Consider the following 27,968-nt stretch of genomic DNA (forward strand, 5'->3'; position numbering starts at 1 on the left):
GCTCCTTCCCACTAGCTATCTATTTTACATTTGGCAGTATATATAAGTCCATGGCACTCTCTCACTTCATCCCAGCTTACCCTTCCCCCTCCCTGTGTCCTCAAGTCCATTGTCTACATCTGCGTGTTTATTCCTGTCCTGCCGCTTGGTTCTTCAGAACCATTTTTTTTTTAGATTCCATATATATGTGTTAGCATACAGTATTTGTTTTTCTCTTTCTGACTTACTTCACTCTGTATGACAGACTCTAACTCCATCCACCTCACTACAAATAACTCAATTTCGTTTCTTTTTATGGCTGAGTAATATTCCATTGTATATATGTGCCACATCTTCTTTATCCATTCATCTGTCGATGGACACTTAGGTTGCTTCCATGTCCTGGCTATTGTAAATAGAGCTGCAGTGAACATTGTGGTACATGACTTTTTGAATTATGGTTTTCTCAGGGTATATGCCCAATAGTGGGATTGCTGGGTCATATGATAGTTCTATTTTTAGTTTTTTAAGGAACCTTCATACTGTTCTCCATAGTGGCTGTATCAATTTACATTCCCACCAACAGTGCAAGAGGGTTCCCTTTTCCCCACACCCTTTCCAGCATTTACTGTTTGTAGATTTTTTGATGATGGCCATTCTGAGTGGTGTGAGGTAACATCTCAATGAGTTTTGATTTGCATTTCTCTAATGATTAATGATGTTGAGCATTTTTTTTTAAATAAACAGCCAACTCTTTTTTTTTTATCAGAACTTTTTAAACCCCACATTTGTTTTATTTATTTTTATTTTTGGCTGTGTTGGGTCTTCGTTTCTGTGCAAGGGCTTTCTCTAGTTGTGGCAAGTGGGGGCCACTCTTCATCACGGTGCATGGGCCTCTCACTATCGCGGGCTGTCTTGTTGCGGGGCACAGGCTCCAGATGCGCAGGATCAGTAGTTGTGGCTCACGGGCCTAGTTGCTCCGTGGCATGTGGGATCTTCCCAGACCAGGGCTTGAACCTGTGTCCCCTGCATTAGCAGGCAGATTCTCCACCACTGTGCCACCAGGGAAGCCCGAGCATTCTTTCATGTGTTTGTTGGCAATCTGTATATCTTCTTTGGAGAAATGTGTATTTAGGTCTTCTGCCCATTTTTGGATTGGGTTGTTTGTTATTTTGATATTGAGCTGCATGAGCTGCTTGTAAATTTTGGAGATTAATCCTTTGTCAGTTGCTTCATTTGCAAATATTTTCTCCCATTCTGAGGGTTCTCTCTTCGTCTTTTTTATGGTTTACTATGCTGTGAAAAAGCTTTTAAGTTTCATTAGTTCCCAGGTGTTTATTTTTGTTTTTATTTCCATTTCTGTAGGAGGTGGTCAAAAAGGATCTTGCTGTGATATATGGATTACAGTGTTCTGCCAATGTTTTCCTCTAAGAGTTTTATAGTGTCTAGACTTACATTTAGATCTTTAACCCATTTTGAGTTTATTTTTGTGTATGGTGTTAGGGAGTGTTCTAATGTCATTCTTTTACATGTAGCTGTCCTGTTTTACCAGCACCACTTATGGAAGAGGCTGTCCTTCCTCCATCATATATTCTTGCCTCCTATATCAAAAGTAAGGTGACAGTATGTGCGTGGGTTTATCTGTGGGCTTTCTATCCTGTTCCATTGATCTATATTTCTGTTTTTGTGCCAGTACCATACTATCTTGATTACTGTAGCTTTGTAGTATAGTCTGAAGTTAGGGAGCCTGATTCGTCCAGCTCCGTTTTTCTTACTCAAGATTGCTTTGGCTATTCGGGGTCTTTTGTGTTTCCATACACATTGTGAAATTTTTTGTTCTAGTTTTGTGAAAAATGCCATTCTTAGTTTGATAGGGATTGCATTGAATCTGTAGATTTCTTTAGGTAGTATAGTCATTTTCACTATGTTGATTCCTTCAATCCAAGAACATGATATATCTCTCTATCTGTTCGTATCAACTTTAATTTCTTTCTTCAATGTATTATAGTTTTCTGCATACAGGTCTTTTGTCTCCTTAGGTACGTTTACTCCTAGGTATTTTATTCTTTTTGTTGCAATGGTAAATGGGAGTGTTTCCTTAATTTCTCTTTCAGATTTTTCATCATTAATGTATAGGAATGCAAGAGATTTCTGTGCATTACTTTTGTATCCTGCAACTTTACCAAATTTATTGATTATCTATAGTAGTTTTCTGGTCGCATCTTTGGGATACTCTATTGTATAGTATCATGTCATCTGCAAACAGTGACAGCTTTACTTCTTTTCTGATTTGGATTCCTTTTATTTCTTTTTCTTCTCTGATTGCTATGGCTAAAACTTCGAATACTATGTTGAGTAATAGTGGTGAGAGTGGACATCCTTGTCTCGTTCCTGATCTTAGAGGAAATGCTTTCAGCTTTTCACCATTGAGAATGATGTTTGCTGTGGGTTTGTCGTATATGGCCTTTATTATGTTGAGGTAGGTTCCCTCTATGCCCACTTTCTTAGGGTTTTTATCATAAATGGGTGTAGAATTTTGTCAAAAGCTTTTTCTGCCTCTGTTGAGATGATCATATGGTTTTTATTTTTCAATTTGTTAATATGGTGTATCACATTGATTGATTTGCGTATATTGAAGAATCCTTGCATCCCTGGGATAAATCCCACTTGATCATGGTGTATGATCCTTTTAATGTGTTGTTGGATTCTCTTTGATAGTATTTTGTTGAGGATTTTTGCATCTCTTTTCATCAGTGATATTGGTCTGTAATTTTCTTTTTCTGTAGTATCTTTGTCTGGTTTTGGTATCAGGGTGATGGTGGCCTCATAGAATGAGTTTGGGACTGTTCCTTCCTCTGCAATTTTTTGGAAGAATTTGAGAAGGATGGGTGTTAGCTCCTCTCTAAATGTTTGATAGAATTCACCTGTGAAGCCATCTGGTCCTGGACTTTTGTTTGTTGGAAGATTTTTAATCACAGTTTCAATTTCATTACTTGTGATTGGTCTGTTCATATTTTCTATTCCTTCCTGGTTCAGTCTTGGAAGGTTATACCTTTCTAAGAATTTGTCCATCTCTTCCAGGTTGTCCGTTTTATTGGCACAGAGTTGCTTGTAGTAGTTTCTTAGGATGCTTTGTATTTCTGTGGTGTCTGTTGTAACCTCTCCTTTTTCATTTCTAATTTTATTGATTTCAGTCCTCTCCCTCTTTTTCTTGATGAGTCTGGCTAATGGTTTAGCAATTCTGTTTATGTTCTCAAAGAACCAGCTTTTAGTTTTATTGATCTTTGCTGTTGTTTTCTTTGTTTCCATTTCAGTTATTTCTGCTCTGATATTTATGATTTCTTTCCTCGTACTAACTTTCGGTTTTGCTTGTTCTTCTTTCTCTAGTTCCTTCAAGTGTAAGGTTAGATTGTTTATTTGAGATTTTTCTTGTTTCTTGAGGTAGGCTTGTATACCTATAAACTTCCCTCTTAGAACTGCTTTTGTGGCATCCCATAGGTTTTGGATTGTCATGTTCTCATTGTCATTTGTCTCTAGGTGTTTTTTAATTTCCTCTTTGATTTCTTCAGTGATCTCTTGGTTATTTAGTAACCTATTGTTTAGCCTCCATGTGTTTGTGTTTTTTACGGTTTTTTCCCTGTAATTCATTTCTAATCTCATATCGTTGTAGTCAGAAAAGATGCTTGATATGATTTCAATTTTCTTAAATTTACTGAGGCTTGATTTGTGACCCAAGATGTGATCTATCCTGGAGAATTTTCCGTGCGCACTTGAGAAGACAGTGTAATCTGCTGTTTTTGGATGGAATGTCCAATAAAATAATTAAATCTATCTGGTCTATTGTGTCATTTAAAGCTTCTGTTTCCTTATTTATTTTCATTTTGGATGATCTGTCCATTGGTGTAAGTGAGGTGTTAAAGTCCCCCACTATTATTGTGTTACTGTCGATTTCCTCTTTTATAGCTGTTAGCAGTTGCCTTATGTATTGAGGTGCTCCTATGTTGGGTGCACATATATTTATAATTGTTATATCTTCTTCTTGGATTGATCCCTTGATCATTATGTAGTGTCCTTCCTTGTCTCTTGTAACATTCTTTATTTTAAAGTCTATTTCATCTGATATGAGTATAGCTACTTCAGCTTTCTTTTGATTTCCATTTGCATGGAATATCTTTTTCCATCCCCTCACTTTCAGTCTGTATGTGTCCCTAGGTCTGAAGTGGGTCTCTTGTAGACAGCATATATATGGGTCTTGTTTTTGTATCCATTCAGCAAACCTGTGTCTTTTGGTTGGAGCATTCAATCCATTCACTTTTAAGGTAATTATCGATATGTATGTTCCTATGACCATTTTCTTAATTGTTTTGGGTTTGTTTTTGTAGGTCCTTTTCTTCTCTTGTGTTTCCCACTTAGAGAAGTTCCTTTAGCATTTGTTGTAGAGCTGGTTTGGTGGTGCTGAATGTTCTTAGCTTTTGCTTGTCTGTAAAGCTTTTGATTTCTCCATCAAATCTGAATGAGATCCTTGCCGGGTAGAGTAATCTTGGTTGTAGGTTCTTCCCTTTCATCACTTTAAGTATATCATGCCACTCCCTTCTGGTTTGTAGAGTTTCTGCTGAGAAATCAGCTGTTAACCTTATGGGAGTTCCCTTGTATGTTATTTGTCGTTTTTCCCTTGCTGCTTTCAATAATTTTTCTTTGTCTTTAATTTTTGCCAATTTGATTACTATGTGTCTCAGCGTGTTTCTCCTTGGGTTTATCCTGTATGGGACTCTCTGCACTTCCTGGACTTGGGTGGCTATTTCCTTTCCCATGTTAGGGAAATTTTCGACTATAATCTCTTCAAATATTTTCTCTGGTCCTTTCTCTCTCTCTTTTCCTTCTGGGACCCCTATAATGCGAATGTTGTTGTGTTTAATGTTGTTCCAGAGGTCTCTTAGGCTGTCTTCATTTCTTTTCATTCTTTTTTCTTTAGTCAGTTCCTCAGCAGTGAATTCCACTATTTTATCTTCCAAGTCACTTATCCGTTCTTCTGCCTCAGTTATTCTGCTATTGATTCCTTCTAGTGTAGTTTTCATTTCAGTTATTGTATTGTTCATCTCTGTTTGTTTGTTCTTTAATTCTTCTAGGTCTTTGTTAAACATTTCTTGCATCTTCTCGATCTTTGCCTCCATTCTTATTTCAAGGTCCTGGATCATCTTCACTCTCATTATTCTGAATTGTTTTTCTGGAAGGTTGCCTATCTCCACTTCATTTAGTTGTTTTTCTGGGGTTTTATCTTGTTCCTTCATCTGGTATATAGCCCTCTGCTTTTTCATCTTGTGTATCTTTCTGTGAATGTCAGTATTTACAATTTTTATGTCTTCTTCTTGGATTGATCCCTTGATCATTATGTAGTGTCCTTGTTTGTCCCTTGTAATTGTCTTTATTTTAAACTCTATTTTGTCTGATATGAGAATTGGTACTCCAGCTTTCTTTTGATTTTCATTTGCATGGAATATCTTTTTCTATCCCCTCAGTTTGAGTCTGTATGTGTCCGTAGGTCTGAAGTGGGTCTCTTGTAGACAGCATATATTTGGGTCTTGTTTTTGTATGCATTCAGCCAGTCTATGTCTTTTGGTTGGAGTATTTGATACATTTACATTTAAGGTAATTATGGATATATATGTTCCTATTACTATTTTCTTAATTGTTTTGGGTTTGTTATTGTAGGTCTTTTCCTTCTCTTCTTAATAAAAATTTATTTATTTTGTCTGATTTTTATTTTTTGGCTGCATTGGGTATTTGTTGCTGCGCACAGGCTTTCTCTAGTGGCGGTGAGTGGGCGCAACTCTTGATTCGGTGCACAGGCTTCTCATTTTGGTGGCTTCTCTTGCTGTGGAGCATGGTCCCTAGGCACTCGGGCTTCTGTAGTTGTTCCTCGCAGGCTCTATAGTGCAGGCTCAATAGTTGTGGCGCATGGGCTTATTTGCTCTGTGCCGTGTGGTTTCTTCCTGGACCAGGGCTCGGACCCATGTCCCCTGCATTGGCAGGCAGACTCCTAACCATTGCACCACCAGGGAAGTCCTCCTTTTCCTTCTCTTGTGTTTCCTGTGCAGAGAAGTTCCTTTAGCATTTGTTGTAAAGCTGGTTTGGTGGTGCTGAATTCTCTTAGCTTTTGCTTGTCTGTAAACGTTTTAATTTCTCTGTCAAATCTGAATGAGATCCTTGGTGGGTAGAGTAATCTTGGTTGTAGGTTTTCCGTTTCATCACTTTAAATATGTCCTGCCACTCCCTTCTGGCTTGCAGAGTTTCTGCTGAAAGATCAGCTGTTAACCTTATGGGAGTTCCTTTGTATGTTATTTGTTGTTTTTCCTTTGCTGCTTTTAATATTTTTTCTTTGTATTTAATTTTTGATAGTTTGTTTAATATATGTCTTGGCATGTTTCTCCTTGGATTTATCCTGTATGGGATTCTCTGTGCTTCCTGGACTTGATTAACTCTTTCCTTTCCCATATTAGGGAAATTTTCAACTATAATCTCTTCAAATATTTTCTCTGTCCCTTTCTTTTTCTCTTCTTCTTCTGGGACCCCTATAATTTGAATGTTGTTGCGTTTAATGTTGTCCCAGAGGTCTCTGAGACTGTCCTCATTTCTTTTCATTCTTTTTTCTTTATTCTGCTCTGTAGTATTTATTTCCACTATTTTATCTTCCAAGTCACTTATCCGTTCTTCTGCCTCAGTTTTTCTGCTATTGATTCCTTCTAGAGAATTTTTCATTTCATTTATTGTGTTGTTCATCATTGTTTGTTTGCTCTTTAGTTCTTCTAGGTCCTTGTTAAACATTGCTTGTATTTTCTCCATTCTATTTCCAAGAGTTTGTATCATCTTTACTATCCTTACTCTGAATTCTTTTTCAGGTAGACTGCCTATTTCCTCTTCATTTGTTTGGTCTGGTGGATTTTTACCTTGCTCCTTCATCTGCTGTGTGTTTCTCTGTCTTCTCATTTTGCTTAACTTACTGTGTTTGGGGTGTCCTTTTCGCAGGCTTCAGGTTCGTAGTTTCCTGTTGTTTTTGGTGTCTGCCCCCAGTGGGTAAGGTTGGTTCAGTGGGTTGTGTAGGCTTCCTGGTAGAGGGGACTGGTGCCTGTATTCTGGTGGATAAAGGTAAATCTTGTCTTTCTGATGGGCAGCATCACGTCTTGTGGTGTGTTTTGGGGTGCCTGTGACCTTATTATGATTTTAGGCAGACTCTCTGCTGATAGGTGGGTTTGTGTTCCTGTCTTGCTAGTTGTTTGGCATAGAGTGTCCAGCACTGGAGCTTTCTGGTCGTTGGGTGGAGCTGGGTCTTAGCATTGAGATGGCATGGCGATCTCTTGGAGAGCTTTCGCTGTTTGATATTACATGGAGCCAGGTGGTCTCTGGTGGACCAATGTCCTGAACTCAGCTCTCCCACCTCAGAGGCACAGGCCTGACACTGGCCGGCGCACCAACAGCCTGTCATCCACACAGCTCAGAAGAAAAGGGATTAAAAAAAAGAAGGAAAGAAAGGAAAAAATAAAATAAAATAAGTTTATTAAAATAAAAAATAAATTATTAAAAATAAAAAATAATTTTAAGTAATTTTTTAAAAAGGAGGAAAAAAATGGTCAGACAGAACCTTAGGACAAATGGTAAAAGCAAAGCTATACAGATGAAATCACACAAAGAAGCAGCATGCACATACAAACTCACAAAAAGAGAAAAAGGAAAAAAATATATATATCCTTTGGGAAGTTTGAGGTCTTCTGCCAGCGTTCAATAGGTGTTCTGTAGGAGTTGTTCCACATGTAGATGTATTTCTGATGTATCTGTGGGAAGGAAGGTGATTGCCACGTCTTACTCCTCCACCATCTTGAAGGTCTCCCCCAGTCACTGATTTTTGTCTTTACCATTATACTACACAAAGGTTAGTTTTCCCTCCTATCTCTAATTGAGACTCAAATAAGATCACTGTGAGTAGGGATCCTCTTTCAGTTTAAGCAGTGTTTTGTGTTTTTTTCAATGAGAAAATAGAAACTATGTTCTGTTCAAAGCATTTTCATATACAGGCAGTCCCCTTCTACTGAACACTTGACTTATGAATGTCCCATACTCATCAACAGCCTCTCTGAAAGGACTTTAAGCTACTCCTACTACCCGTGGAAGCTGGAGTTGTTTTTTCCATCTGCAGGAGTTGGTTTCTCCCTCAGCTCTCCTGGGAGCCTGAGTTTTCACAAGCTCCCATCAGACCTTTTGGAACAATTAATATGTGAGCACATTCTCCTACTGCTGCTGCCAGGACACAAGAAGGTGCTGGTTACCCTGCCACGAATCCCCATAGGAGCTGAGCCCATGAAGGAACACAAAGAGTATAAAAATTCTGGAATTCTGATTGGTGATGGTGGGGAGGTTCTCCATTTGTGCTTCAAAATTCCTTTCCCCTAGAAATAGCATTATACTGTAATAACATACCTATGTAAAACTCAGTTCTCCGAGTGACTCACTTATCCAGACCACAGCCAAGAATAAGCAGTAAACAAATGGCCTCTAAGCCACCAGAGAATATGCATCTTACTTATTGGAAAAGCCATTCAAAAACACACTGACTGCCTCTTTATTCTGTTTGTACATGATTCTAATTAGTTTTAATGAGATGTGAGATGTCAAGCCTATAAGAGGTATAAGCAGCAAATTTGAAGAGACTAGAAAAGATGTTATAAGTAGATGAAGTGAAATCTGTTAGTTGACAGCAAGGTAAGAGACCAAAAAAGCATTAAAAAGAAGTTTAAGAACTCATAAGCCAACCACAATTAGAAACTCCTTCACATCCAGAAGCATGGTTAAAATGGATAATTGACAACACCAAGCGTAGTGAAGATGGAGAGCAGTGGATTGCTCACACATTACCAGTGGGAGTAGAAAAAGGTACAGTCACTGGAAAATAGTTTGACAGTTCCCTTACAGTAAATACTTACCATATAGCCCAGAGGTTCCACTCTTAGGTGTTTACCCAAGAAAAATGAAGACATATATCCCCTCAAAGACTCATACTCATATCACCTTTATTCATAATAGCCCCAAACTGGAAATAACCCAGATGTCCCTCAAAAGGCAAATGCATTAAAAAGTTATAGTATATCCGTACAATTAAATACTACTCAGGAAGAAAAAGGAATGAACTACTGATACTCACAACAACGTGAATGAGTCTCACAGACATTGTGCTGAGGGAAAGAAGCAACACAAAAATCATATAAACATATTGTATGATCCCATTTATATGAGGTTCTAGAATTGGAAAAACTAAGCTATGGTGATAGAATCAGAACAGCGGTTGCCTGAGGTTGGAGTAGCACTGAAGAATGACTGGAAGGGACACAAGGGAAAATTCTGGGGTGATGGTAATATTCCATATCTTGATTTGGGTGGTGGTTACAAAGGTGTGTATTTTTCAAACTGTATGCTTAAAATGTGTGCACTTTATTGTATGTAAATTTTAGCTAAAATTTTCATAAAGTACATAATTTACAAAGGGAGAAAATCCTTCAGAGGACCCCTCTGCTACAGGGTAAAATCTTAATTCCTTAACATGATCTGGCCTTTGTTTAATGTCTCTTGGCTCATTCCTTACCATTCCTCCCCAACTCCTACCACTTACTTTATGCTACTTGTATTTCCAAAAACTGCTTCTCTATTTCCTCTGAACCTTGAAGCACAGTGCTCCCTTTGCCTGGAATTCCTTTTCATTTTCTCATTCATCACTAAAGCCTCAATATCCTTCAGGACTCACAGAGGTGGCACCTCCTCCAAAAAGCCTTGTCCACTCCCGGTCTGTATTAGGTACTTTTCCTCTTCCTCCCAGAGAACTTTATGCTTCTCTCTAACAAAGCATGTATTACTCTGTAATGTAAGTGTAACTTAAAAAAACCCTCAAAACCATAGTGGACTGGTGCCATTTAATGTACAGGCAAATAGTCTTCTACATATTCAGTAAACCCTGAGTGAAATCATATATTGTAGACTAATTTCTATCCAAAATAGCTGAAGTGAGTTTCAGCACTCAAATTTATCATGAAAACTCTTCTATCCAGAATTTCCTGTTCTTCTAGAGTTGCAAATGATTGAGATTTTAGTGTAAATAGCAGTTTGGGATTATATTATTACTAGTATGATAGCTTATTTATATTGTGGGTTAAGTAACTTTCTATGGGCTTTATCTGGAAACCTAGCCAGACTTTATTATGTTGAGTCTACAGGAAAGTGCATTTTACATTCCAGTCAAGTGACAAAAACACTGCTCAGTTGAACCATGTGAAATTGCTGATATTCAACCATTTTTGACATACTAAAATGGCAGTTTCATATGATTCAACCTAAATATTTTTAAATACAACCCTATGCCAAGTTGGAGATTGTTAATTATGTATTTAATACGTGAATATATTCTGTAAGATGTTAATCTTGTATATTAAGGCTATTGGGTATAATTGTTTTACATAAACAGTAAATCACAGGATTTTCAAGAAAGTTTGTGTAGAATGTTAAGGCTTACTTGAGTTCTACCCATCCTTTTTCCAATTAATCACAGATGCAGCAGACACGAGGATATTCTGGAATTGTTTATTTTTTGAACCAACAATAGGGTGAAAATGCAGTTTCATTTCCTCTTTTTAACCTCCAAACTAATTAACCAGTCTATTTTTAATATTAATTTTAATTACAATAATAGCTAACATTTATTGAGTGCATATTACATGCTGGGTACTGTGCAAACCCAACTACTTTATGAGCAAAGTACTATTATTGTCCCTATTTACAGATGAGGAAATTAAAGCTTAAGTACCTTGCCCAAGGTTACACAGCTATAAGTGGCAGAGTCGGGTTTGGCATCACTTTCAGTCCTACTACTCTGTCCACTGTTTACCTCAGGCACATTTTTTTTAACCACAAGTAAGCACTCATGCTGAAAAATTATGATTCAATTCAGCAAGTATATATTTAAGCTGTGATTATCATTAGTGATACCAGGCCCATTCACATATGAAATATGTTGTATTATTATGAGAGACTATCATAAGACAGTAGAGGACTAAGTACCAAAATGCTGTAAGAGTTCTGTTGGAATCTAGGAAAGGGAGAGAATAATTGTGCGCTTTGTCATTATTAACTCCCAGAAGAGCGTTGGCATAAATGGTACCATCCAATCATAATTGGATGCACAGCATTCTGGGAACAAGCCAAAAGTTCAGCATAAATAGGAGTGTGGAAAAGTCATGGATGTATAATAATGAAGTCCAAGAGGGAGTAGCAAGCCCAAGTCTAATTCTGGGCAGACATCAGTAGTATGTAAGGGAAGTTAAAAATCTATGACTGGGCTGTCTGAACCCCAGAACTATACTGACAAGTAGGACTGAATGATTACTCATTAGGTATTTGGGGCAGATGAGAGGAGGGCAGAAGAGATTAACCAAAATTTCGTGCCTACATTTTTGGGATAATAATGGTATCAAAAATAAATGAATTTGTGCAGTGGAAGGGAGGATGGGCTCAGGCTTTAGACACTCTGAATTTTTTTTATTGGAAGTATAGTTGATTTACAATGTTGTGTTAGTTTCAGGTGTACAGCACAGCGATTCAGATGAAAATATATATATATATATATATATATATATATTCGTTTTCAAACTCTTTTCCCTCATAGATTATTACAAAATATTTATAGTTCCCTGTGCTATACAGCAAGTCCGTGTTGTTTACCTATTCTATACACAGTAGTGAATATATGTTAATCCCAAACTCCTAATTTATCCTCCCCCTCTTTCCCCTTTGGTAACCATAAATTTGTTTTCTATGTCTGTGGGTCTATTTCTGGTTTGTAAATAAGTTCATTTGTATCTTTTTTTTTAGATTCCACATATAAGCAATATTATATGATATTTATCTTTGTCTAGCTTACTTCACTTTGTATGATAATCTCTAGGTCCATCCATGTTTCTGCAAATGGCAATGTTTCATTTTTTATGGCTAATATTCAATTGTATATTCCATTCCATATATATATATATATATATATATATATATACACTACATCTTTATCCATTCATCTTAAACACTCTGAATTTAAGGTGAAGGCAGACTGTCTACAGAAAGCCAGTTTTTTATGTTGGCTATAGTTGACTGGGGTCAACCTTTGACTTATCTACTTGTTATTTTTCAGACGGCCCTTCTGAATTTCTTCATCCCTGAAGAAAAGTCATACTCTGAAGAGGAGAGTAGGCATGTTCGCCGCAATAAAAGAAGCAAAAGCAGTGAAGGAGCAGATGGTAAGTCTATTTGGGTGATCCTTTATCACATATCAGTTGATGAGAGTACCATTCTGAGAACTACCTTTTCAAGTGTACTTCACAATCTCCTATATTTTCCACAGACGCAAGGTCACAGAAGGTTTTTCCAGCTTAACCTACCTAACCTACTCTTTTGACATAGAATTGACTATACAAGTATCCTGTCTCCTCCAACCCCAGTACCTTTAGTCCTTTCACAGTATGTCTGATAGCCATGGTAGCATTTGTACCTCTCAAGATCACCCTCCATAAGGACTTCATCTCTCCTGGGGACATCCTATATCTACTAAGGCCACCAAGAGGATTCAGTCCTATTCTTGGAATCGACAGAGTATTGTGCCATGGTGGCACTTACATGATATGTTAAATCCAATGATAATTATGTCATTGTTGGTGTCAGCTACCATGCCTCTAGAACTCATCTGTAAGTTTCTTGAGGGCAGGGATTCATTTCTCTTTGTGAAGCTCCAGAATCTAACCTAGTATCTAGCAAATTGTTGGTGTTTGTAATGTAAGTTGGTAATGTTGATTGCTCCTTCAGCTAGGTTATGATGTACCATGAAAACCATCCCTATTGAAGGTGAAACAGATTTGAGTTAACTAGCAATGCATTTTGTGGGGCATAACAAAATGTTGAGGTAGCTCCTGGGCAGAGTCTTTGAATCGCTTTATTTTAACATCATTCTGTCAATTGACAGAATGCTACCTCTTTAGAATAGGAGTTTGTAGAATGCATAGCTATGGGCTGTTGTAAAGCCATCTGGATTCAAAGACAGCACGTGGCTGGCTAAATCTGCCAAAGATATATGTTCTGGAGGGTTACAAAGCAATATGGCTTCATGAAGGTGAAAATGAGATTTTTTTAAAGCTGACATTTGTCAATGTAAGTAAGGGCCAGCGATGGAAGCAGTTCCAGACCGCATGAGCAATTGAAGCAATGGGGCCAGGACTTTGTCATTTGGGACAAAAAGAGGTAAAACTGGATGAAGCCTGAAAAAGAGCTCAGAAGAAGGACCTGTAATAAAGAAAAGAGAGTCAGAAATAAGTAGGCTGTTTTTAGTCAATGGAGGTGGCAGCAGCTTTGAGCCCTTCAATTGAGAAATGGACCAGCGGGGCCATTCTCTAGAGCAGATACTTTGCATACAATTCATGACCAAGTTCAAGCCTAGGAAATGTGGTCCATGAAGTAATAGGCACCCATTATTCATATACTGCTTGCCGCCAGTTTCCTGGAAGTCTTCAGAAAGCTATGTAGAAACTGAGAACTGAGAATCAAGGTCCCTTTCCTCTCCTTATCATCTTACTCTTTGATGCATGGAGGTCTTTCCACCTTTGACTCGTCCCCTGAACTATTCCCAGTACCACAAAATCTTTCATATTCCCTGATTGCTAAGGAAGAGAAAAGAGAGGTGGTAAGAGCAATATCACCTTCTGTAGTGGGCATGGTCTTCCCTTCCTCTCCATGGGGGAGGTCTAATAGCTTCTAAAGTTTACGTCTTCATCTGGCCTTCCAAGTTTTCTCGTAAAGAAGGCAGCTTCCTCCTCTCTCCCAAACCACTTTATCTGGATCTGGCTACTAGCATCTCTGCTACTGATTTTCCTTACAGTATTTATTCTGTTTTGATACAAAATAGTTTTTCCCTCTGTTGAAGGCCAAAGCCTCTCATTAATTTTTAGTACTTCTTATCTAATTTCCTCCTGGTCTGATACTCTTGTCAGTCACTAGACACTAGTCACTTTGTGCCGATGCCTAACTTCTCATGCAATCCCAGATATTTTATTTAAACGGTATAGCAGGGAGGAATCCAAGAGCCCCTTAGAGTTAGGAGAATAGAATGCTTGGGGGTTCTGGGATTTGATTAGATTTCCAGCCTTTCACCTGGGAGGCTATAGCACCATTTCTTTAGATGTGGTGGGTGCTCCAGTGATTTAGAGGGTGACAAGCCAATCCAAATCTCCTTTACTTTTGAACCATTCCTCTTACTCTGCTGAGTGTATGGTATATTTATTCAAAACATTCTTCAAATATTTACTGAGAAAATACAGCAGTTTCTATAATACTAGAATGAAAATGCCATAAGGATAATCGTGTTTATTTACTTTTACATCCTCATTGCCCAGGAAAGGACCCGGCACATAGTAGACCCTCAATAAATATTTCTTGTTGCCCTTACAAAGCTTAACTTCCAGTGTAAAGAGACAGATAATAAACAAAATCGGTGGTGGTAAGTGTTGTGGAGAAAAATATACCAGGGCAAGAGGGAGAGAACGTGATGAAGTGTGCTGTAAGGTGATCAGGGAAGGTCCCTCTAATAAGGGAACATTTGAGAAGAGACCTGAATGAAATGAAGGTGTGAGCCATGTGAATATCTGGACCGGGGGCAGGGAAAGGAGGAGAGAAGAAGCAGTAAATACAAATGCTCTGAAGTAGAAGAATGCTTGATATGTTCCAGAAAGATCAGTGTGGCTGGGAGCAGAGTGAGCAAGAAGGAGAAGGAAGGAGATGAGATCAGAGGGGGAAGTCAGATTTAGAGCCTTGTTGTAAACCAAGCTAAGGACTCTGACCTTCACCCTGCATGAGATGGGGAACCATTGGAGAATTTTGAGGAGAGGCGTGACAGGACCTGACTTATGTTGTAAGAGAATCCCTCTGGCTGCTGCAGAGAGAAAGGACAGAAGCAGAAAGATGTGTAGGGGAGTGTAACAATAACCCAGGCGAGAGATGATGGTAGTTTAGACCAGGATGGAGGCAATGGGGGTGGGTGGGGTGGAGTGGTCAGGTTGTGGACAGATCTTTGAAGGAATAGCTGACAGGATTTGGAGGTTCACTAGATAAGGGGTATGAAAGAGAAAACCAAAGATGACCCCACAGTTTTGAACCTAAGGAACTAGACTAGTAGATTTGCCATTTCTGAGACGGAGAAACAGGAGAAGAGGAATGTAAAGGGGTGTAAAGAAGGAATCAAGAATTCAGTTAAGCATGCTAAGTTTGAGGTGTCTACTAGGCACCAAGTATATATGTTAAAGAGGCAGCTGGGTATATAAATCTACACCATATATCAAGACAGTGTGTCTCAAGACAATGAGCTGACTCTGTTTTATAAGAATAAAGAACTTCTCATTGAAGAAGTGAGTCAATCTATAAACCATATGAACAGAGTAAGAGGTTGGATGGGATAGGTAAATCAGAGGGAGGTGAGTTAAGGCCAAAAAAAAAAAGCCTATTAGGTGTTGTTTCTAAATCCACAAGTTACTTGATATATTATAATAAAAATTTAGCTATCCAGGGACTTCCCTGGTGGTGCAGTGGTTTAGAATCCGCCTGCCAATGCAGGGGACACGGGTTCGAGCCTGGGTCTGGGAAGATCCCACATGCCGTGGAGCAACTAAGCCCGTGTGCCACAACTACTGAGCCTGTGCTCTAGAGCCTGCGAGCCACAACTACTGAAGCCCGTGCACCTAGAGCCCATGCTCCCCAAAAAGAGAAGCCATCGCAATGAGAAGCCCGCACACCACAACGAAGAGTAGCCCCCGCTCACCACAACTAGAGAAAGCCCGTGCGCAGCAACGAAGACCCAACACAGCCAAAAATAAATAAATAAATTTATTTAAAAAAAAAAAAATTACCTATCCAGCTCAGGTTTGCATCACAAATATCAAAAAAAAAGTCATTTACCTTGAACGTTTAAGAGCCTGACAGGGATTTCAGGAAGAAAACATTTTTCAAAGGTCAAAAATAGAGATGAGGGGTGTGGGGAGGTAAAAAAAAAAAAAATAGAGATAAGTTTAAAAAGAGAGCAGGAAAATCAGTTCTAATTCCTTGTATAATTTTTTGATGTTACTATCCTTTAATTTCACTTCTCAAAACTTTATTTTATTGTCATTTAACAAGACTTCTAGGCACTACCAGCAGTATAAAGATGAATAAGACCCTCAGAGAAGCTTACATTTTAAGGAGGGAGCAGATACATTTATTGGCAACAGGTAAAAATTAAGCAAAGGTAGGGTGGTGAAGCTGAGTCCTAGAGTTTTACCTTACACAGTACATAGAAGACACTCAAACATTTGTTAAATGAATAACCAAACAAGCAAATGGACAGGGGGTGTAAGGAGTCTAGATTTTTTTCTGTCTAGGAACTATAGGCATTAAGCTTGATGATCTTCACTAATCCCTGTGGGAGAAAAAAAGTCTTAACAAATGGTTCATTCACACTTAAGAAAAGCAAGGGACGTTGGGATCCTTAGGAACCTGCATAGGTTCACCAAGAATAAATCAGACTGTTTTCCTCTTTTCACCAGACTACTAAACTAGTTGCTTAGGGGCATAACATAGACATAGTCTACCTTTTTTTTAATTTATTTTTTATTGAGGTATAGTTGATTTACAATGTTGTGTTAGTTTCAGGTGTACAGCAAAGTGATCTAGTTTTATATATATATGTGATATTTATACACATATAAAAATAATATTTATACATATACATATATATATATATATACATATATATATATATACATATATATATATATATATATATATATATATATATATATATATATATACTCTTTTGCAGATTCTTTTCCCATATAGGTTATTACAAAATATTCAGTATAGTTCCCTGTGCTATACAGTAAGTCCTTGTTTTTTATCTATTTTTTACATAGTAGTGTGTATATGTTACTCCCAAATTCCTAATTTATCCCTCCCCCCACATTTCCCCTTTGGTAACCATAACACATAGTCGATCTTGCCTTAAAAAAATGTCAGTGGCTATATCCAGGTCATACCCAATTTTTCTGACCCACCATTCAAGAAATGATTGGATTCATCTCATTTTCTTCCTTTGGATTACTCTATAAATGAAGGCATTGACTAGGAAGCAGGAGTCCCAAACACAGGGTTAGTTTTCCTCCAGTATAAATCGTGGCACTTTATAACTTTAAGAAAATGCGTGAGATCTTTTTCTTTACTACATCTCTATCTTAAATTTACTGTTCCTGTTTTGAGTTGGCCAAAAGTAATTGATATCAGCTTTAAGTTCATTTTTGCTAATTATATGAGGCCTTTCGCATATTGTTGTTCTGCAAGGAAAGCACGATCCCTTCATTGAAGGTGTTGTGAGTCACGACAGTTCCAAAAATCTGTGCCAGGATTTCCTGCTGAGATCCATCTTTGTGATATGTTTCTGAAGTAATAATAGTTCTAGGTGGCTTGCTTAAACATCTCTTGCTGGGTACTCCAGAAATCTGCAGAATGTAATTTTCTAGTTAGAATGAAATGTAGAATATATTCAGAGGGTCAGGAGGTCTTAGAAGCAGATAACGTGAATCCAGAGTTCCCACAGAGATAGTGTCCATATTTTATAAATATTATTGTAAAACCATCTGTTCTCTTCCTGTAGGAGCATTTTCAGAAATCAGGCACAATATTAATATCTCTCCATACCCACCATCCCCCCATATTTCTGTCCTAGTAAGAGAATAAAAATAAAAGTGCAACATTGTGTAATAGAAAAGGTATTAGATTGAGTCACAATTTCTGGATCCTGATCCTGATGTTACTGCCACCTTATCAGGCATGTGACCTTAGAGTAGTGACATCCCTCTGCGCCTCAGTTTCCTTAGCTATAAATGGGAATAATTAGGCTTGCTTACCTCATGCAGTCATTGTAATAATCAAAAGTGTTAATGTATGCAAAAGCTTCAGAAATTAGCAGCTATTAGTAAATTCTCTCTGGAAAATGAACATAGTAGCATGGTCTCCGAGGCATTTTAGGCACTCATATTCATTAATTTATGAATAACCACTCTAATGTCTACAGAGGTACTCTCTTTCAGACAGACTGTCCTTTTTTGTACTCACTGATACTATCGAAGCCCATAGAAAGAAGACTACAAGCCTCAAGTTATGACCTACCTCATCACAAGAAATGATCACATCTGTACACTTCCATGTCACTCTCTTACTCTGGCTGTCTGGCTGTGTATATGTGTCTCTTTTTTCAGTATCTCTTCTTTGTAGTTTTCTTTACCTTTGGACAGATCAAGAAAAACTTAGTATTCATTTTTGGTATTATAAAAGAGTAAAGGGAAAAAACAAATAAGATTGAAATATACCCTTTGTCCTTCGTTTCTTAAAAATAATAATGGAATAAGACTTAGCCAGCATTAAGTTGATACAGATGAAAATGAAAGACTATGATCTCAAAGAAACAGACTTCTGCCTATACAAATATTAACTAGAGTTAAGAAGTGCCCTCATTCTAGTACGGCTCTTATATTTACTGCTTTTTAGTGAGCCATCACTGTGCTACTATCAAATGAGAGAGATGAAAATCGTTTTGAGAACAGATAGAGTGTCAGGGACTTGTTCACAAGACAAAATTAAAGGTTTTGAAGGTTTACCGTGTGTGTAGACTTGAAGAGGATTGTTGATTTCAGCTGTACAGTCCCCAAGGTTGCCTACTGGTCATGGAAGCCAACAGCTTAAGTACCCACAGCACAACACTCTGGAAAGTGGCTTTATATCAAATAAGATATTAAGTAAGCTAAAACGTCTTAGCTTGCTCATACTCCAAAATGCACTTTAAAGTTATATTTTCATTCGTGGAACTAGCCTTGCAGTAAATTATCTCAACAGGCTTTCATCACCGACACTCGGTTAACAATCAGTTTTAGAATACTAACTACTCGTAAGACGTTGTGTCAGGCTCTGTAGTTGGTACAGCTACCAAACTCCTGTCCTTAGCATTGAAGTCCTAAAGTGAACTGGGTATAGAGGTTAGTTAAAGATTAGGCTGCTTAAAAATATTTATGAGACATTTTTACTTACCAAAATAATACATACCCATTATAACAAACATAAGCAATATAGCATCATGTAAGGTAAAGTGTGAACATGCCCCACTAGAAAAATGCTGTAAAGGTAAGATATCTTTGAGGAATATCTTACTTGCCTAAAGGAGGTCACAGGTCCAGCTGACCTGAAGTTCTCGAAAGGTACTTCTGGTCCTCCTCACTCTCTTAAATTCCTTCTAGTTATTTGTTTCTCAATATTAGAAAAAATTATGAACTCTAGGCCAGGAGACCAGGATTCTAGTCCCAACTCTGCCATTCATTAGTAGTTATACTAGTCATGACCTTCAAGTCTTTACTTCTCCCATCTTAGCTTTTTCTAAAGGTTAGACTGGAATCACTGATTTTCAACTCAGGTTTAAGAGATTCAACATTATCTAAGGAGTTCGTTCAAGGTATACACACCCCTGGAAATTCTGACCACTGCACCCCATTAAGAAGACGACTGTTACTGATGAGATTATATCATATCCTTCAGATATGTTAGAGTAAGAAAAGATGTTGAACTCCTAGAATAGACGGTCTAATTGTTATAATTTGCTCCTAACTATTCCTGATTTCTATAATATAATGATAATAGCTAGGGTTGTTTTAACCAATTAGATGATGTCTGGATGATTAAATACTCAGGGTTTCAGTTTGGATGGTCAAATGAGCCTTTTCATTAGCGTCCATGAAAAGGCTCAGTAAGGATTAAGAGCACACATTTGGTTTCAAGAAGATGTGTAGGCAGAAGACTCCTGTTGGCTCTGTAGTATAGTACTCATGCAAACTCACCTTACTCTAGATTCTACCCCTTGACCTGCAGGGCCTCTTCTGTCTCACAGGTGAGGAGCTACTACAACTTCCTTTTTGTTCATTTATTCATTTAATAAGTACCAACTAGTTATTGGACATATGTTTATTGATCACTGTTTAGAACACTAGGGACCCACTGGTGAACAAGATAAGACCCTACCCTCATCAAACTCACAGGTGGATGTTTTTGTATAGTATAGTAAGTGGTATAATAGGATAAGCAAAGGGTACTTGGGATACATCAGCATCTGATCTAGACCCAGGAGATCTGTGAAGGTCTCCTAATGGGGGTAATATCTGAGCTGCAACCTGACCAATGCTAAAGAGTTACCCTAGTGAAGATTTGAGGGAAGGGTAAACCAGGTAGAGAGAACGTACATGTTGGAAGGCTTAGAGTAAAGGGGAGCTTGGCTCATTTGAGGAACCAAAAGAAGTTAGTATGGTTAATGTAGATTTCTAAAGGAGAAGTGATAATAAATGAGCTCTCCAACAGGGGCCAAATCATGCAGGGCCTTGGCATCCATTTTATGGAACATAGAAACTATCCTAAAGACAATGGGCAAGCACAGGATCAGTGTCAAGAATAGATCATATCTACAAAACAGAAACAGACTCATAGACATAGAGATCAGGCTTGTGGTTGACAAGGGGTGGAGAGGGAGAGGGATGGACTGGGAGCTTGGGGTTGGTACACGCAAACTATTATATATAGGACAGATAAACAACAAGGTCCTACTGTATAGCACAGGGAAATATATTCAATATACTGTGATAAACCATACTGGAAAAGAATATAAAAAAAGAATGTCTATATATGTATAACTGAGTCACTTTTGCTGTACAGCAGAGATTGGTACAACATTGGAAATCAACTATACTTCAATAAAAAATTTTTTAATTAAAAATAAAATAAAATAAATAAAATATGCTAATATGTCATTTTTCTACCCATAGCCCAAATACAATAGCAATAATTTTATAATGCAATAATATCCTATGCTAATTAGGTGGGGAAACCCATGTATTTGTGGAAAGAAAATAAATTGGGTGTTTTTCCAGCTTTATTGAAGTACAATTGCCAAATAAAAATTGTATATATTTAAGGTGTACGATGTAATTTGTTTTTTGAAAATAACTTAGTTTTGTTTATTATACAACATTATTGTTCATGACTGTATCCTCAGCACAGGGTTGAAACACAGTCGGTTCTCAAAAAATACTGTTTGTATAAACGAATGAGTAAAAAGAGATCATGTTCTTTTTTTTTAATTTTTTAATTTAATTTTATTTCTTTTTATACAGCAGGTTCTTATTACTCATCAGTTTTATACACATCAGTGTATACAGGTCAATCCCAATCACCCAATTCATCACACCACCCTGCCCACCCCCCCGCCGCTTTCCCCACTTGGTGTCCATACGTTTGTTCTCTACATCAGTGTCTCAATTTCTGCCTTGCAAACTGGTTCATCTGTACCATTTTTCTAGGTTCCACATATATGCGTTAATATACGATATTTGTTTTCCTCTTTCTGACTTACTTGGATTGATCCCTTGATCATTATGTAGTGTCCTTCCTTGTCTCTTGTAACATTCTTTATTTTAAAGTCTATTTTATCTGATATGAGTATTGCTACTCCAGCTTTCTTTTGATTTCCATTTGCATGGAATATCTTTTTCCAACCCCTCACTTTCAGTCTCTATGTGTCCCTAGGTCTGAAGTGGGTCTCTTGTAGACAGCATATATATGGGTCTTGGTTTTGTATCCATTCAGCAAGCCTGTGTCTTTTGGTTGGAGCATTCAATCCATCCACGTTTAAGGTAATTATCGATATGTATGTTCCTATGACCATTTTCTTAATTGTTTTGGGTTTGTTTTTGTAGGTCCTTTTCTTCTCTTGTGTTTCCCACTTAGAGAAGTTCCTTTAGCATTTGTTGTAGAGCTGGTTTGGTGGTGCTGAATTCTCTTAGCTTTCGCTTGTCTGTAAACCTTTTGATTTCTCCGTCGAATCTGAATGAGATCCTTGCCGAATCTGAATGAGATCCTTGCCGGGTAGAGTAATCTTGGTTGTAGGTTCTTCCCTTTCATCACTTTAAGTATATCATGCCACTCCTTTCTGGCTTGTAGAGTTTCTGCTGAGAAATCAGCTGTTATCCTTATGGGAGTTCCCTTGTATGTTATTTGTCGTTTTTCCCTTGCTGCTTTCAATAATTTTTCTTTGTCTTTAATTTTTGCCACTTTGATTACTATGTGTCTCAGCGTGTTTCTCCTTAGGTTTATCCTGTATGGGACTTGCTGTGCTTCCTGGACTTGGGTGGCTATTTTCTTTCCCATGTTAGGGAAGTTTTCGACTATAATCTCTTCAAATATTTTCTCTGGCCCTTTCTCTCTCTCTTCTCCTTCTGGGACCCCTATAATGCATATGTCGTGTTTAATGTTGTCCCAGAGGTCTCTTAGGCTGTCTTCATTTCTTTTCATTCTTTCTTTTTAATTCTGTTCCACAGCAGTGAATTCCACCATTCTGTCTTCCAGGTCACTTATCCGTTCTTCTGCCTCAGTTATTCTGCTATCGATTCCTTCTAGTGTAGTTTTCATTTCAGTTATTGTATTGTTCATCTCTGTTTGTTTGTTCTTTAATTCTTCTAGGTCTTTGTTAAACATTTCTTGCATCTTCTCGATCTTTGCCTCCATTGTTTTTCCGAGGTCCTGGATCATCTTCACTATCATTATTCTATATTCTTTTTCTGGAAGGTTGCCTATCTCCACTTCATTTATTTGTTCTTCTGGGGTTTTATCTTGTTCCTTCCTCTGGTACATAGCCTTCTGCCTTTTCATCTTGTCTATCTTTCTGTGAATGTGGTTTTTGTTCCACAGGCTGCAGGATTGTAGTTCTTCTTGCTTCTGCTGTCTGCCCTCTGGTGGATGAGGCTATCTAAGAGGCTTGTGTAAGTTTCCTGACGTGAGGGACTGGTGGTGGGTAGAGCTGACTGTTGCTCTGGTGGGCAGAGCTCAGTAAAACTTTAATCTGCTTGACTGTTGATGGGTGGGGCTGGGTTCCCTCCTTGGTGGTTGTTTAGTTAGTTCTTCTTGTTTCTGCTGTCTGCCCTGTATGATGTGATATTTTGATATACATATACATTGTGAAATAGTTACCACAATCAAGCTAATTAACATTTCCATCACCTGACATAGTTCCCCTTTTTTTGTGGTGAGAACACCTAGTCTCTTAGCAAATTTCAATTATAGAATACAGTATTGTTAACTATAGTCACCATGCTATGCATTCGATCTCCAGAACTTACTCACCTGCATAACTGAATCTTTGTACCATTTGATCAACACCCCCCACCACCACCATTTCCTCTACCCCGAAGCTCCTGGCAACCACCTCGTCTGTGTGTGTGTGTGTGTGTGTGTGTGTTTATCACATTTTCTTTCTTCATTCATCTGTTGATGGATACTTACATTGTTTCCATATCTTGGCTATTGTGAATAATGCTGCAATGAATATGAGAGTGCAGATATCTCTTTAAGATACTAATTTCATTTCCTTTGTATATACACCCAGAAGTTGGATTGCTGGATCATATGGCATTTCTATTTTTAATTTTTGAAGAACCTCCATTCTGTTTTGCATAATGGCTATACTGATTTACATTCCTGTCAACAATGTACAAGTGGTCCCTTTTCTCCACACCCTCATCAACACTTGTTGTCTCTTGTCCTTTTGATAATAGCCATCCTAACAGATATGAGGTGACATCTCATTGTGCTTTTTGACTTACATGTCCTTGATAATTAGTAATGTTGAGCATTTTCTCATATATCAGTTAGCTATTTGTATGTCTTCATTAGAAAACCATCTATTCAGATCCTGTGCCCATATTTTAATCAGGTATGTATGTATGTATGTATGTGTGTATGTGTGTATGTATGTATGTATTTGCTATTGGGTTGTTTGAATTCCTTACATATTTTGGATACTAACCCCTTATCAGATACGTGGTTTGCAAATATTTTCTCCCATTCTATAGGTGGTGTCTTCACTCTGTTGATTGTTTCCTTTTTTGTGCAGAAGATTTTAGTGTGATGCTATCCCACTTACCTTGTTTTTGTTGCCTGTGGGTTTTTTTTTAATAAATTTATTTTATTTATTTATTTTTGGCTTCATTGGGTCTTCGTTGCTGTGCGCGGGCTTCTCATTGCAGTGGCTTCCCTTGTTGCGGAGCACAGGCTCTAGGTGCATGGGCTTCAGTAGTTGTAGCACGTGGGCTCAGTAGTTGTGCCTCACAGGCTCTAGAGTGCAGGTTCAGTAGTTGTGGCGCATGGGCTTAGTTGCTCCACAGCATGTGGGATCTTCCCAGAATAGGGCTTGCACCCTTGTCCCCTGCATTGGCAGCTGGATTCTTAACCACTGTGCCACTAGGGAAGCCCTGCCTGTGGTTTTGAGGTCATATCCAAAAATCATTGCCCAGAGCAATGTCAAGAAGTTTTTCCCCTGTATTTTCTTCTAGTAGTTTTACAATTCCAGGTCTGTATTTAAGTCTTTAATCCAGTTTGAGGGGTTTGTTGTATACGCTATGAGATAAGGGTCCAGTTTCATTCTTCTGCATGTGATATCCAGTTTTCCCAGCACCACTTATTGAAGAGGCTATTCTTTCTCCCTCTGTGCTCTTGGCACCCTTGTCAAAAATCAGTAGCCCATAAATGCATGGATTTATTTCCAAGCTCTCTATTCTGTTCCATTGATCTATATGCCTGCTTTTTTGCCAGGCCCATACTGTTTTGATTCCTATAACTTTGTAATGTATTTTGAAATCAGTACATGTAATGCCTCCAGCTTTGTTCTTTTTGCTTAAGATTGCTTGGGCTATTTGGGGTCTTTTGTGGTTCCATATAAATTTTATGATTGTTTTTTCTATTTCTGTGGAAAATGTCATTGGATTTTTGATAGGGATTGTATGGAATCTAAAAATGGATTTGGGTAATATGGACATTTTAACAATACCAGTTCTTCTAATCCATTTTTTGTGTGTCTTTTTCAATTTCTTTCATCAGTGTTTTGCACTTTTTAATGTACAGCTATTTCACTTCCTTGGCTAAATTTATCCCTAAGTATTTCATTCTTTTTGATGCTGTTGTAAATGGGATCTTTGTCTTGATTTCTTTGTTTGGATAATTCCTTGTTAGTGTGTAGAAACACAATTGATTTTTGTATGTTGATTTTGTATCCTGCAACTTTACTGAACTCGTTTATTATTTCTAACAGGTTTTTGGTGGAGTCTAAGGTTTTCTATATATAGGAACATAACCATCTGCAAACAGAATCAATTTTTCTTTTTTCTTTCCAATTTGGATGCCTTTTATTTCTTTTTCTTGCCTACTTGCTCGACTATAGGACTTCAAGTACTGTGTTGAGAATGGGCATTCTATCTTGTTCCTGATCTTAGAGGAAAGGCTTTCAACTTTTCACTGTTAAATATGATTTTAGCTGTGGGCTTGTTGTATATGGCCCTTATTAAGTTGAGATGCATTCCTTCTATACCTAATTTGTGAAGAGTTTTTTTTATCAGAAAAGATGTTGAATTTTGTCAAATGCTTTCTGCATCTTCTGAGATGATCATATGATTTTTATCTTTCATTCTGTTAATGTGATGTATCACATTTGAGAATATAAGTTGTTTCACCCATTTTTGGATATTAATCCAACTTTCTAGTAAAATTAAACATTAGAATACCTTTGATACAGTTTTGGGAATTTATCCTACATGTATAACAATACCACTACATAGGTCAAATATATAAAAGGATGTTTATTATAGCACTGTTTTAGTGGCAAAAGAGGAATAACCCTAATCTCTATGAATAAGGAAATGGTTGATTGACTAAATTGTGACATAGCCATAATATTGAGTATTATACAGCTATTAAAAGGAATGAATTAGAGTTTTATAGATGGATCTGAAAGAATAGGCATATTCTTTTGCTGCAAGTTTCAGAGTAATGTGTATAATACTATCACATTTTCATTGAAAAGGGAAAGATTTTTACCATATGACCCAGCAATCCCACTACTGGGCATATATCCTGAGAAAACCATAGGTCAGGGCTTCCCTGGTGGCGTGGTGGTTGAGAATCTGCCTGCCAATGCAGGGGACACAGGTTCGAGCCCTGGTCTGGGAAGATCCCACATGCCGCAGAGCAACTGGGCCCGTGAGCCACAACTACTGAGCCTGCGTGTCTGGAGCCTGTGCTCTGCAACAAGAGAGGCCGCGATAATGAGAGGCCCGCGCACCGCGATGAAGAGTGGCCCCTGTTCGCCACAACTAGAGAAAGCCCTCGCACAGAAACGAAGACCCAACACAGCCATAAATAAATAAATAAATAAGTAAGTAAAATTAAAAAAAAAAAACCAAAAACCATAGGTCAAAAAGATACATGCACCACAATGTTCATCGCAGCACTATTTACAATAGCCAGGACATTGAAGCAACCTAGATGTACATCGACAGATGAATGGATGAAGAAGATGTGGCACATATATACAATGGAATATTACTCAGCCATAAAAAGGAACGATGTTGAGTTATTTGTAATGAGGTGGATGGACCTAGAGTCTGTCATACAGAGTGAAGTAAGTCAGAAAGAGAAAAACAAATACCATATGCTAATGCACATATATGGAATCTAAAAAAAACTGGTACTGATGAACCTAGTAGTAGAGTAGGAATAAAGACACAGATGTAGAGAACAGACTTGAGGACACAGGGAGGGAGGGGAAGCTGGGACAAAGTGAGAGAGTAGCATTGAAGTATATACACTACCAAATGTAAAATGGATGGCTAGTGGGCCATCAGCAAGGAGATCAGCTCGATGCTTTGTGACGACCTAGAGGGGTGGGATAGGGAGGGTGGGAGGGAAGCTCAAAAGGGAGGGGATATGGTGATATATGTATACATATAGATGATTCACTTTGTTGTGCAGCAGAAACTAACACAACGTTGTAAAGCAATTATATTCCAATAAAGATGTAAAAAAAGAGACAGAAAGATTTTTAAACCCTAAGAATGTTTATAACTATATAGTTATAACTATAGATATATAGATAATTATGTAGAAACAGTGGTGGGAAGCAGAGGCACCGAGTGAATTAATGATTACCTCAGGTAGAAGGAGGTTGGATAGGAAAGCGAGAACTGTTTAGTGATTCTTTGTACAGTTCTGAATTGTTTCACTTGTTACAGTAAGCATGTGCTACTGTAATTTATTTTTAAAATGTAACAGGAAAAATTGTATAAAATGGGGAGAAAAATGGACTGGAAAGGGCATGAGGGAGACAAAGAAGGCAGTTAGAAGGCTGCTGCAATGATACACATAAGAGATGACGGTGGCTAGATTAACGTAGCTGCAATGGAGACTGACGTAGACAGATTTAGTTAGTAGGTAGAAAAAATTAAGACCGGTGATTTGATTGAGGGGAGAAAAAGAGGAGCCAAGGAAGCCACCCAGGTTTCTGGCAAGGTGCTGTACTATTTACTGAGATAATGATCCGAGTAGGAAAATGTGTGGTTTTAGACAGGTTAAGTGTCAGGTACCTATGGGCAATTCAAGAGGAGAAAACCTGTAAACAGTTGGAGATATGTATCTGAAGCTCAGGAAAAATATCTGGACTGGAAATATAGATATGGAGATCATTAGCTATGTTAAGACTCTCTCAGTTACAAGTGACAGATAGCTGGCCTAAACTGGATTAAGGGTTTTTTTGGTGTTTTGTTTTGTTTTGTTTTAAAGAGGCCATAGGATTTATTGGCCCATTTCTAACTATAAAGTCTCTGACAAAGTTGGCTTAAAACATGGCTGAATCTTGGAGCTCAAATGATGTCATCAGGACTTTTTCAGTTCTGCTTCCCTTTATATTGGCCTTATTCTTCAGGCAGGTTCTCCCTATAGGTGGCAGAAATAGCTACTAGCAGCTCTAGGCTTACATTTTACCA

At 37.9% G+C, this 27,968-nt stretch overlaps 1 protein-coding gene across 4 annotated transcripts in view; it reads left to right on the forward strand.

The window, feature by feature from the left end:
• EDA (ectodysplasin A) overlaps positions 1–27,968 on the forward strand; it is a 370,977-nt gene that overhangs the window by 263,558 nt on the left and 79,451 nt on the right. For all 4 annotated transcript variants that reach the window (XM_036839116.1, XM_036839117.1, XM_036839118.1 and 1 more), the window contains exon 2: positions 12,194–12,299. In XM_036839116.1, coding sequence (XP_036695011.1) covers positions 12,194–12,299 — 106 coding nt within the window. The remainder of the gene's footprint in view (positions 1–12,193; positions 12,300–27,968) is intronic.

The sequence above is a fragment of the Balaenoptera musculus genome, chromosome X (genome assembly GCF_009873245.2).
Source record: "Balaenoptera musculus isolate JJ_BM4_2016_0621 chromosome X, mBalMus1.pri.v3, whole genome shotgun sequence".
Classification (NCBI taxonomy): Eukaryota; Metazoa; Chordata; class Mammalia; order Artiodactyla; family Balaenopteridae; genus Balaenoptera; species Balaenoptera musculus.